The 13,857-nt window shown below is 34.5% G+C and overlaps 1 protein-coding gene across 2 annotated transcripts in view; it reads right to left on the bottom strand.

The window, feature by feature from the left end:
- Positions 1-13,857, bottom strand: part of Dnajc15 (DnaJ heat shock protein family (Hsp40) member C15) — a 119,149-nt gene that overhangs the window by 39,157 nt on the left and 66,135 nt on the right. For both annotated transcript variants that reach the window (XM_087197316.1, XM_004844243.4), the window contains 2 exons: positions 13,089-13,140; positions 11,424-11,497 (listed from right to left, as the gene is read on the bottom strand). In XM_087197316.1, coding sequence (XP_087053442.1) covers positions 11,424-11,497; positions 13,089-13,140 — 126 coding nt within the window. The remainder of the gene's footprint in view (positions 1-11,423; positions 11,498-13,088; positions 13,141-13,857) is intronic.

The following is a 13,857-nucleotide window of genomic DNA, read 5'->3' as shown; positions in this document are numbered from 1 at the left end:
CTTTTCTGTCATTCCAGCACCATTTCTCCATTCATGACCATCAGTAAATGTAGTTGCTCTTTCCCTCACCATTGATTGAGTGCATGCTTTGCAATTCTTTGGTTGCCATACACAAGAGCTTGGAATTCATCTGTTGATCCACCACATGGTTATACTATCACAAAATTATAAATGATGTGGAGGACACTGTTGTGCGCTGTCCAGATTTCTGTTCAGGAGTGAAGGGCTTGGTCCTCAGAAGCTGGCATACAGGTCTCAGCTCTCTACTTAGGAACTGCCTCGCTTCAAGAAAGTCAAGCTCGTGCATCCTTCCTAGAGCAGCATCTCTCTAATGACTGGTTGACATTGGGGTATAAATGCGTTTCTATAAGGTTCAGTTCTTGGACTTTTATCTATACTCACTTCCCAGGTGATGTCATTTAATCTCATGGTCCCTTACCAACATGGGATAACCACAGTGAGCCATCTTAGCTTCAGATGTCCCATGAGCCTGGACTTTGTTAAGATTGCCCTGTAGCCTGACCTGTTCTTCCACCCTTCATTTTGTTTCTTTCTGGAGCTGCTGATCTAAGAGCACTCCCTAATAAGCCTATAGCTCACTAATCTTTGGATCAGTCTGCTTCAGGCTGGCTTGATCCTACAGCTCAGCCTCCTTAGTGCAGAGATTACAGTGCATGCTACCACGCCCAGCTGAATCTGCATCACTGAGTGATATGGAAATGGAGAGAAATCAGTAAGAGGTTATAAGACCCAGCAGTGACAGGAAAACTAAGGGCCAAAAGAGAGGAAATGAAAAATGGTTTTGAATGCTTAAAGCAAAATTCGAGCTAAGAATTGATTTCTGGATTTAACAGAGGAGGTCAAAGACTCTGACAAGAGCTGCAGGGGTAGGGGATATAAGTTTAAGACAGAAATGGGAGGAGGGAAATGGACACAGCAAGTAAGAACAAATATTTTCAGGAATTTCTATAAACTAAATAGGATGTATTAACTAAGCTTTTAGAAGCTATGCCTATATAATTACACATACGTGTTTCTAATACATGAAGCTATATATTTTTTAAGAAAAATTAAGTAAGCATAATCATCCCTCAGTATCCATGATAGCCCCCTCAATGATATCAAAATGTTCAGATACCAAGTTCCTTATATAAAATGGCATAGTATTTGTATATAACCTACATGCATCCTCCCATATAACTTAAATCACCTCTAGAACAGATATAATACCTAACAAAATATAAATGCCATGTAAATAGTTATATTATATTGTTTAGGGAATAATCACAAGAGAAAAAATTTTTGTACTTATTCAGTGCAATTTTAGTATATGTGCTGCTGAAGTGAGTGTACTTGTTCAATATAGATGCCACTTTTTTCCCAAATATTTCTGATCTCCAGTTGGTTGAATCTACAGATGTACAACTGCATATGGAGGGCTTACTGTATCTACTGGCATAAAATAAAATCTCATATAAAGTATATATCAAGTGTTATTTTTGGGTGATGGGATTATGAATAATTTTTCTTTTAAAAAAAGTGTTCTAAATCTTCAACAATGAACACACATTACTTACACAGTTTTTAAAAGAGGAATAAATAAGAGTAAACAGAGTCCCCTGGAGTTAGATCTGGCCATTAATATAAACTGTTTTAACAGACTGTTACAAATTTCTACTTAATAATTCTTGTAAATTAATTCATTCAACAAACACCTTAGTAATAACTATATGTAAGGCACTTTTCAAGTGAGATAGGTTAAAGTCTGTCCTTCATCACACAAATACTAATTCATGGAATATAATATACTATTCTAAGTTTCAAGTAATTTACAATACAGTATGAAAACAAAACAAATATTCCTCTGTCCCCTACATAAGTTTTGAGGGAAGAAGGGAATCAAACTGGCTAAATATACACACTAACCTGGACAAATTTTATATCTTTCTAAACAGGTAAATATACAGAGAGACAGACAGACTGGAAAGCTAGGGCTGGAAAGGAATGGAAGACTTATCAGAGCAGCAGGTGGCTTTAAAGTCTCTAGGAGACCACAATCTTTACTAAATGTAAACCTTGCTCCCTAAATAAAAGATGATTTTTTATTTACCTATGGCAAAAACAGCAGTACTACCAACTTGATGCACTGCAGTCATTTCTACAGGTGTACATTTATTCTTATTTTTGTTTGAAAATCATGGTCAAGACATGGCATAGAGTAACACTTTATTCAGGAAAAAAAATTTTTCAGAATATTTACCTTAGGGAGCTCCACAATTTTGAGTCACCAAAATAAAGAAGATAAATTGATGATTATGACCTAAACTGTCATTTTCAACAGTCACAAAGCCATTCGCTCTAAAAGTAAGTATTGGTATCCAAGCAATTTGAAAGAAAAATTTAGTTTTGCAGAGGTAGAAAAGGAATCTCAGAGAAAGTTCCTTAAAATCTAGTGTATGGAGGAAGTTTGTATCCTAGGCCACTGACTTTATTTCAAGTAAGTCAATTTTTACACAAATAATTATCACAACACTTCTAAAAGAACTAGATCCTGAGTTTGATTCCTGATACCAAAAAAAAAAATCATTTTTTTACAAATTTTATTGGTACACTTTTGATATAATGATCACATTCATCATAGGGATCATATTCATCATTATGTACCTGCACATAATATATCATGATTCTTCTCCCCATTACCCTTGTTGGAAATAAGCCCTCAGACTCAACTTGTCCGTGCAGATAATAAAGCACTTAGACATCAAGAAATCTCAACAAGGCACTTTACTTCTGCAGAAGGGTGCAAGCATGAGGTAGTAGGTGCGCAGGACAAAGCAGGGCTGCCCCTTTTATCCCTAACATAGGAGAAGCAGCTGATTTTTAAATTTATTGGCAGAATTCACAGGCTTACAATCTAACGCAGCTGACTAATTCAAGTGGCGTGGCGGGGGTGGTTTGCTGAGAGATTTAGAGATGGGGAGTGTGGTTTGGAATGAAAAGTTGTTTATCTTGGAAACTTGCTGTGTTCTGGAAAAAGGTACATAGTTACCATTTATTAGAGCTAGGGATATTAATGGGGGTGGGGGGTAGTGAGTAGATGGCCAGGTCATTTAAACCCAAAATGGAGATGCTTTGACAGAAAAGACAAAGCCTGTTTCTCTCACTCTCTCCTCTCTTCAACCTTTCTTTCTCTCCCCATTTACAAAGGTCTTGCTTCCATTTTTTTCCCTTCTATTCTTTTTTACCTTTTTCCTTCCCCCTCCCTGTTCCCCTTCCCATTTGAACATTTTCTTCCTACTTCCCAATATCTATCATCCCTTTTGGTCCTTATTTATTCTTTGGGTTTCACACACAAAGAAACAATGGGACAATATTTAAACATGTATGTCCAATTTGTTTCACTTAAAATTATGTTCTCTAGGTGCATCCTTTACCTGAAAATGTCTCAAGTTTATACTTCTTTATGGCAGTGTATATAAAAACCACATTTTCTTTTCTTTCTTTTTTTTTTTTTACTTAAATTCTTTTATTGGTACATTTTAGGTATACAATACATTTACATTTATCTTTGGGTGCTTGTACCTGTACATGAAGTATCTTGGTTCTTATTTTTTCCCCATTACCTGTGCGCCCTTCACCCCTCCCCTCCACCCTTCCATATTTACATACTTCGTTTCCATTTTTTTTCTTTTCTCATAATTTTTCCTTTCCATTCTTTCCTTTCCCCATCTCCTACCACCACCGCCACCCCTTTGGACCTTTTCCTATTTCAAAGTATCAATTATTAATTATTAATCCTTTTAGTCCTTATTTACACTTTCAGTTTCTCACACTAGAGAAACTATTTGGTATTTACATGTGTGTCTTATTCATTTCACTTAAGAGTATGGCCTCAATGTGCATCCATTTAGCTATAAATGACTCTAGTTTCTTGCTCTTTATGGCTGAGTAGTACTCCATTTTATAAAAAAACCACATCTTCTTTATCCAGTTTCCAGCTGACGGGCACTTGGGCTGTTTCCAAGCTTTAGCTATTACAAACTGTGCCACAATAAACACGGGTACACATATATCTCTGTGGTATGATTCTTTTAATTCTTTTGGGAAAATATCCATCAGGGAAATAGCTGGGTCAAATGGGACCTCCAGCCCTAGTTCTTTGAGGTATATCCACACTGATTTCCATAGTGGTTGCAGCAGTCTGCACTCACCTACAATAGAGAAGGGTTCCTTTCTCTCCACACCACCACCAGCATTTGTTATTGGTTGATTTGATAGCAGCCATTCTTTCTGGGGTGAGGTGGAATTTCAGTGTTGTTTTCATTTGCATCTCTCGAATGACCAGTGATGTTGAACATTTTTTCATATGTTTATTTGCTGCTTTTACTTCTTTGTCTGAGAAATGTCTGTTCATTTCAGATGCCCATTTTTGAATTGGGTCTTTGAATTTGGGGGGGGGGGATCTGATTTTTTTCAGTTCTTTATATATTCTAGATAGTATCCCTTTGTCTGAGTCACAGCTGCTAAAAACTTTTTCCTACATCATAGGTTGTCTGTCAGCTCTGTTGGTAAAACCACATTTTCTTTATCCATTCATCCATGGGCATTTGGGCTGTTTCCAAGATTAAGCTATTACAAACTGTGCTGCTGTAAACATGGGTGTGCATATATCACTTTGGTATGATGCTTTTAACGCCTTTGGGAAGATACTAAGAAGGGGAATAGCTGGGTCAAATAGAACCTCTAGTTTGAGTTTTTTGAGGAATCTCAATAATGATTACCATAATGGCTGTACCAATTTACATTCCCACCAACAGCAGAGAAGTGTTCCTTTTTCCCCACCGCCTTGCCAGCATTCGTTATTGGTTGATTTCTTGATGATAGCCATTCTTTCTGGGGTGAAATGGAATCTCAGTGTTGTTTAAATTTGCATTTCTTGAATGAATAGTGATGTTTAACATTTTTTCATATATTTATTTGCTGTTTTTACTTCATCTAAGTGTCTATTCATTTCAGATGCCCATTTTTGGATTGGGTCTTTAAATTGGGGGCTTGATCTTTTTGAGTTCTTTAAATATTCTAGATATTAGTTCTTTGAGGAATAGCTGGTAAACATTTTTTCCCATTTTGTGGGCTGTCTCTTCACTCTCTTGGAAGTTTCTTTTGCTGTGCAAAAGTTTTTTAATTTGATGTGATCCCAGTTGCTAATTCTTTGTAATACTTCCTGTGCAATTTAGGTTTTATTCCTAAAGTCTTTGCCTACACCCCTGTCATCAAGAAAACTAGATCATTTTAAGTATATAAATTTGTTAGATGGGGGCTATATACAGAAAAGTAGAGAAAACAAAAAAAACTGCTGTTACTCAACTACCAAAATATTTGCACATTCAGAGAAAATCTTCTAAAATCGTAAAATTTAGATTTTATGTTTCATAATTTTAAACAGAATCATTATAGTATTTTAATCTCTTATGTTTAAATGAGTACTTAAGTTAGGAACAAGCACAAAATTTTAACTCTGTATCTCTCCCCCAGTAATAAAGTGTAACTAAAAGGTTCTTTGAAGCTTGAATCATGATATACCAATTTTGCAGTATTGAGCACATAAAGACAAAAGCCACTGCAAAACTATTTTCTGACAATGCTGTGGTAGGCCAAAGGATAATATCTATGAGTAGACTTATAAAAATAAGATTGCTATAATAACTATATTGTCATATAGGTGGAACAGGAGGTTATATTTTTCTGAAAGGATTTCCAAGAATAGAAACAGTGGGATTCTACTAGTTCTATGATGCTGTCCGTTGGAAACATACCCTGAACCTTACAAACTACTATTTTATATTATTCCATTCATAAAGCATATAAAAACAACAAAAATCAAAATAATTTCTAAAATTAGCATTAATCACTAAGTACCATATGTTGTCCAAAGAGATATGAAAAAAACCCAAGCTAAGCTAATCTTCATTTGCTTAATAATTCACTTGCTCAATAGCTTGAAAAACAAAAGTCATCCAAAATAGTGCGGCACTGTGGTGCACACTTATAATCCTAGCACTCAGGAGACTAAGGCAGGTGGATTGCAGCAAGTTTGAGGCCAGCCTGGACTAAATAGTGAGCTCAAGGCCAGCCTGGGCTACATAGCAAGACCCTGTTTAAAAAAAAAAAAGTCATCTAAGATAACCAGATAAGAATTATATCATTTTATAGTTTTAGCATAAGAAATACATTTACCATTAACTATAAAATATTATTATTTATAAAACTTACTTGCTTTATAGTCACAGGATGATTTTAATTAGTATATTTTCCCATGATTCTCACCTGACCAATAATAGAAGCCCAGTTTTTAAAAACTGTACTCAAATAAAAAGATAAATTCACAAATAAAACAAATGAATGCCTTGCCAAGCATGGAGGTGCGTGTCTGTAATCTCAGCACTTGGGAGGCTAAGGCAGGAGGATCGGCACAAATTCAAGAATACTCTGAGCTACATAGTTCAGGGCAAGCTTAAACTACATAGGAAACCCTGTCTCAAAAAGAAAAAAAAAAAATTAAATGTTTTAAAGAAGATAAATGACTCAGCCCCCCTCCCAAAATTAGGGATAATTAGACATTAGCTAAGTCAACAATATACATCAATACATTTAAAAAGTAAGCAAAAGGACCTTAGTTCAAAAGAGAAAACTGAATGCTTTCCAAAGTATCTTTGAAATGAGAAAAATGTTTTCCATAGAAAAAATTCATAATGGTCCTAGAAAACAAGAAATGGGACAAGCAGCAAACCAGGAAGTCTAAATAAATCCTGGAAGATTAAAAAAAAACAGGCACAACTGCACATACTATGGAAAAATCACAGCATCCCCTAGGACAAGAAGTAGAAACTCTTCTCAGGAAACCAAGAGCACTAAATTCAGATTTTAAAAAAAGAAAAAAAGAAATGACAGTAAATTAGCCAGAACAGCAGAAACAGGCCACCCCTACTATATTAATAAAGAGCATACGATGCCTAACACCTATCATATGCCTAAGATGAACTTCACTCTGGATGGTAGATCCTAGAAGAATCAAAGAACTCAGAAGGCCAGGGAGGTGATCAAATGTCAAGAAGAAATACGTGCTTGACCTCTCCTGGACTCTGAAAGTCCCAAGCCTGTCTTTGGTCTCCTGGCTTTGGAAGACACACCTACTGAAAAGCCCACCTATCCAGGGATTTAGCTCAGTGGCACCACACCTGCCTCACAAGTGCAAGGCCCTGAGTTAGATCCCAGGTACCAGGAAAAAAAGAAAAAAAGGCCACCTATGTACTCAGAGCCTACAGTCAATCCTCTCAATCAATCAAACCATTGAAGTCTGTCAAAATGCTTAAGAAAGGCCCGCTAAAACTCAGATAAATCTATTTAGTCCTCACAAATATGAAACAACAACCAAGGATCATCAGACATTTTGTGCAAATCTAGTATAATGGAGGGAAAAAATAAACGAATCACAAAAACAATCAAATGACAATTGGCTTTGGAAAAAGGAGATAAATTAGAAAACAAGAATTTGGCAAAATTCTAGATAGTGTCTTTAGAGCTATTCAAAAAGACAGTATATTCATTTTTTAAAAATAGGTTGCTATGAAAACAAACAAGAAAGTATTACTGAAAATTAAAGTTACTGATGTATAATATTCAGATGGATTAAATAATAGAATGGCCAACCTAGTGATCTGAAAAATAAGCTATGGAAATGTAGAATGTGGAGCCAAAAAGATAAGAAAATAGAAAATAAAAGCCTAATATGGTGGTGTATGCTTATAATTCCAGCACTCAGTAGGTTGAGGCAGGAGGATCACTAAGTTCAAGGACAGCCTGGGCTACCTAGTGAGTTCAAGGCTAACCTGAACTATATAGTGAGATCCTGTCTCAAAACCACAAAACAAAACAAGAAATAAAGAGACAAAATGCTAAGACATAGAGAACAGACTCAGGGGTCCAACAACTTTCTAATAGAAGTTCTTCATTCAGAGAAGAGAGATAACGGAGAGAAGAAATAAAGAAAAGTACAAGAAATATTACAGAATAAAAGAGAACTTTCAAATAAGTAACAGTTCATTATGAATTCTTGTGAAATTTCAGAACATCAATAAAGAAAAAATTTTAAAAACTTTTTGAGCTAAAAGAAAAAGCATTACCAAAAAACTAAAACCCCAAAATGAATAGCAAAAGAAAACCAATACAACAGGCTGTCTACAATGTAAGAAGACCAGGAGTATAAAATTTGGCTATGCATATGCAGGAATGAAGGAATATGGGTACTGAGGTGTGGTCTCAGCAGAGATTTCTGTACTCCTCTCATGGTGGCTCAACTAGATTCAAGGAGCCCCAAGTGATGATTAACAGTAAGAATAAAAGTAACACACTATTTAACAGAGAATTTAAAACATTTAAATCCATGTATGCCATATAAACAAACTAGGCAGTATTCCAGCAAAATGGGGGCAGGGGGAGTAATGAGAAAGAGAATGATGAAATTTAAGAAGATGTCAAAACTTAAAGGATGCAAATAAAGTACAAAGAACAACAAACAGAGAAACAGAACTCACTGGAACTACAGCCTTGAACATTCCCCTCTGAATGACAGAGATTTATTGTGATACAGAATTATATTTCGGTTTTTTTTTTTTTTTAGTAATCCCATTTGGTTCAAAAATTAATATGGTAAATCAAAAAATTGTAAATGCTGCATTTATGAAGTTTGACATTTGGGAATCATTAGTGTGAAGACAAAGTATGCACATATTTCATTTCTCAGTTTCTCTGGAGTGATTAGTATTTAAGGAATTGCCTTTAAAACTTATGTCTTCGAGGAGGGTATAATTATGATGATGATTAAGATATTCTAAGATCTTTTACCAAAAAAAAAAAAAAAAAAAGATATTCTAAGATGTTTCATTGTAAACTGATAAAGTAGTACCCTGTGAATAGAAAGTTGGAATCAGATTTATCAAAAGCCATGCTATGTTTCTTACCTTCAGACCCAAAAAAAGAAAAAGAGAGTGGTAAACTATTAATTTCTTCTTAAGAAATACAGATTCCAGGACTGGTATACCTATTACAATCTACCCTGCCTTACCTATGAGCATCTGCAAAAGTTTTGTCATTTCCTTGCTCTTTCCTCCTTTACTATGTTAAATAATACAGTTGTTCCACAAAGTTTTGGGGTTTTGTATTTATGGTGTACCTATATCTGCTAAAGATCATTATACCAGAAGGGAAAGAATTTATAAAATTCTCTCCCTCCACTGACAAACATGGGAAGGCATAAATAACATTAATTTAAATAATTATGTCGCCATTTCCATTGTTATTATTCTATTCCAACACTATCATATTACAATTACCTCTTAGCTGGTTTCAAACCTTTTACTCTGGGCTCACTCTCATCTACCCTCTCTGCAGTGGGTAGACAACTTAAAATGCAAATCATACTGCTCTCACTGCTCAAAAATCTTCCACAGGCTTTCTTTACATCACACATAGAGTAAAATGTTAATTTTTTTTTCACTCTATTAGGCCCTAAGGCAATGGTGGCAAATCTATGGCACAGTGTTGTGGCGGGCTGTGTGTATCCTTGAGAGCTCTAAAAGGTTCACCATCACTACTCTAAGGGATGTGGGCCCAAGGTATTATTATTCCCATGACAGACTCCATTGGTTACCCTGGCTAAATTCATTGCTGTGTTCCTACAACCTAGAAAGCACTTTCTTCAGCTGCTGGCATGGCCTGCTTCCTTCTGAGAGAGGCTGTTACGGCTTGTGTCTAGATGTCCCCCCAAAGCCTCATACAGTCATAGGTGGGGCTTTTCAGAGGTGGCTGGATCTAGAGTATGTGACAGCAGGATTAAGTATGTGATAGCAGGATTAAGTATGTGATGCTAAGATCAACGGTGTGTGATTACTGAATTAGTCCACTGATTGGTTTGGTACAGTTCTGGGTGTCGATAATGTAAAGGCCCACCATGGGTGTGAGTGCTGCCTGCCCTAAGGGTGTGTGGACTGGACAGAATATAAGAGACAGAAAGAGGGTTGCTGTCCTCCCTTGCTGATTCCTTGGTTCTCTGCTGCTTGCTGCCCACCATGAACTGTTTCTCCTCTGCCATGCCACCCTGCCTTGAGTCAGCCAACTATGAACTGAAACTTCTACGAACTGTGAGCTAAATAAATCTTTTCTCCTTTAACTTTGGGTGTCAGGTATTTTGTCTCAGCAATGAGAAAAGTAACTAAGACGGAGGTCTTATTTGGCCTATCTAATATAAAGACTCCTCTCTGCTGTTATTCTTTAATCACTTACCCTGATTTGGTTAAAAGCACTTAACACTTTTAGATATTACATATCTTGCTTCATTTATTTATTTCTCTGCTAAAATGTAAAATGTAAGGTTCTAGAGGAAAATGTCTTTGTCTGGTCCATGACTCCCACTTCCTACAATGGCTGGCATGTACTAGGTGCTCAATGAATGTTTACTGAATGCATGCTGAATACCTAGTAATACTTTATTCATATAAAATATAAATAGGAAAACAGAAAATAAACATATATTGCCTGTCATAGAAATATATTTACTAGTTTGAAAATCTCTTGCAGTTCTTTTGGACCGGGTTTAATAATTTGTCAGTATGTCTTCCTGTCACTGTTCTTGGCTGATTAAGCCCTACAAGCCTGTAATGGCTTTGCTCAAACAAGTTACTCATTCTCACTTGCTGCAAGCCAAGCTGATCTCTCCAGATCTATCTCTATTACCCAGAAATCACTGTTTATGTTGCGGTAGTCCAGTGGTGTTTTTTTGTATTGTCTTCAGTAACGACAAATCACAGTTCATACTCTAACTTTCTGGATATCTACTATCACTCATTCTCTACTTAAATTCAGCACATTAGAATATCTATAATGCTGGTAGATGAATGTGTATTACAGTCCTATAGAATTTCAAGGGAACTAGTTTCAAATTTTAAGAGGAAATGAAGTCCTGATTAAATTCCATGGGGTTAGAGACCATTTCTGTTTTGTTCACCAGCTATTCTCAGCTCCTGACACAGGGAGTGGTATATTGTGCATATTCATTAAAATGTTTACTGAATAAATGAACAGTGGAGTTACAATGGGAAAAAAGGTTAACTAAAAGTTGGTACATTACTACTAATTGGAATATAATAATTAGCTTTCAGAACTAAGAATAAGGTTTATATATAAAAATGTGACCAAGAAACTTATGAGTAAATCAATAAATTAAGCAAATCACAAATGATATAATGAAGCAAATGTCTACAGAGACTGGAAAGTTAAATTTCATACAAATATGACTGGAAAGTTAATTTTAAATATGACATACAAATATGACGTAAGTGTTCTAACTAAAGATACATTTAACTTACAGGAGATGAAATGTTCCTTGCAGTTTGTGTGATTACTTGTTCTAGAGGTTTCCAGATCTGAAATGCATAGCGACCTGAAGAGTAAAAGAAATAAATGCAAATATATTTTTTATAATCAGTGTCAATCAATACCTTTGAGGTGTTTAACATTTAATGACTTTTTATATATTCTATTTCAATAAATATTTCAAAATTTACTAAAAAGTCATAGTTTTAAAAATTTCTAAATCACTAATAGAGGAAAGAATTTCATTTTAGTAGCCATTAAATTTATCACATTGTAGTTCATGATCATAACACTGGAAATTGTCAGTGTTTGTATATTTTATATTTCTACAAATATAAGGGGGTATAAAAAAACCCATCCTAAGTACTCTAAAAAAACCTGTACACAGAAAGTCCTTTATGTATAAAAGATACTCATGGTATTAAAATGATTAATAGTATTGCTTTTTACAATGATATTTATGGTATAAATGATATAGGAGTGCTTTTAATGGAGTTACCTCTAAAGTAAAAAGCAATTCTAGTATTCAGTTTTACTTGGCTCTAGAAGAGACGTGGTATTCTAATTAGTACATGAATTTGGTAACAGTATGGTCTGCACAGATTATACACATCAATTCTTGTCATTTTTTGAAAGATCTAGAATAAGTACAACCTCTTTCTCTAATGTAAAATGAAAATCTTACATTGCATTTGTTAATAACTATGCATATTCTATTACAAAAACAGTAATGTTGTTTTATATTTATGGGCAAGTTTGTTAAAATTCCCTTTGAGACATGATATTCTTATCAAACTTCAGAATTAGTTAATTACAGTTATATAATTGGTGCAAGGCCCTCTTGGCAAAATGATTATGAGGCTCTGAATCACTAATCTTCTTGATTTTAAAGATCTAATTATTAAAGTGCTTTAAATGAGAAATTGATGAAATTAAATATTCTATAAAACAAAATAAAACCGTATTTGTTATTTTTCTATTGGAAAACAACTCCACATAACCACAATGGAATACAGCTTCCCCTAAAAGATCCAATTAACAAGATCAAATCCATACAATTCAGAAACAAAAAAGTAAATATCAACAGGAAATATTCTCAATTAGCATTTAATTAGGGAATAAACAAAAACTATAACTTAATGATTAAATTAGCAATTTTATTTTTAATATTTATAGCTATTTTTAAAAGAAGATAATTCTGGCAGTGAAAAATTCTCCTGGATTTATCCAAAAAATCATGTTAGTATGGTAAAAGATGAAGTAATAAATCAGGGAATAACTATGTTTATCAGAAAGAACCGACAGCTTGAAACACATAAACCTATCTGCAAGAAAAAAGAAATATGGGGAGCATAAAGGAACGCCTAGCACTTAGATTGTATCATATTAAAGATTTGTATAGCTCAAACTACAAAAAAAGAAATGCCAGCTATTACTGGGGTTTGTTGTCCTAACTCATGTATCATTGTTTTCACAGTTTTATCTAGATTTTGCTTCACTGACTAATGTCCAATAACTATAAATGTAGAAAGAATGAGAATATATAATGTCTGAAAACCAAAAACTTCAGAATACAAAGGATCTACTCCTGAATCCTTACAGAGGCTATTTGGATCTATTTCTCCTGCACATATATTGACATGTTTTCTCTATCTTACCCGCAAATCCAAGGGCTGCAACTCCTAGTCCCACAGCTATTAAATTTCTTGCCTGTGGAAGAAAAAATATTATCACATAGTGGTACATAGAAGGTTTTAAAAGTAAATCATTTTTTAACAATGAGGGTAATCATATCAAATGTGAATTTTCTTCAAACTCCATGACGAAGAGAATTCAAAATCTGCAGTCTCTACCGTATCTGCTGTTTTCTTTAGCAACTACTTTTCAGTGAGCAAAACTAATTCTAAATTTTTATGTATTTGAATGCATCTTCAGCAAGAGCTTTCATATAACCTATTGCTAAGATGTTTTGAGCAAGATATGGTGGTGCATGCCTGTATTCTAGCACTGAGGTAGGATTGCTAGGAGTTGAGGCCATCCTGGGCTACATAGTGAGTTTAAGGCCAGCCTCAACTACATAATGAGGCCCTGTCTCAAAAATGAAAAAATAAATTAAAAATAAAATAATGAAATGTTTTAAAAAATTCTCATCTGGAAAAAAAATAAAATGTTTTCTATAGACTATTCTTAATAGTGGGTTTAATATATTTACCTTCCATAGAGATAAAAGCATATTTTCTCAATATTTTACATTTACAATGCTCAACTGTAATTGCCATAACTGAAATTTTAGTAAAATTTTAGAAGCATTTTTAGGAAAGAAACAGAACTTTGAAAAATCAATAAAAATTATAAATTACTTAATTTTCTACCCTTTTAGAATAGATTTAAAAAAAATAAAATATGAGCCAGAATTCATAACATCAG

Source organism: Heterocephalus glaber, unplaced genomic scaffold (assembly GCF_053883595.1).
Source record: "Heterocephalus glaber isolate CG9 unplaced genomic scaffold, H.glaber_assembly_v1.0 deba00001666, whole genome shotgun sequence".
Classification (NCBI taxonomy): domain Eukaryota; kingdom Metazoa; phylum Chordata; class Mammalia; order Rodentia; family Bathyergidae; genus Heterocephalus; species Heterocephalus glaber.
This window is presented reverse-complemented; position numbering and strand designations above follow the sequence as displayed.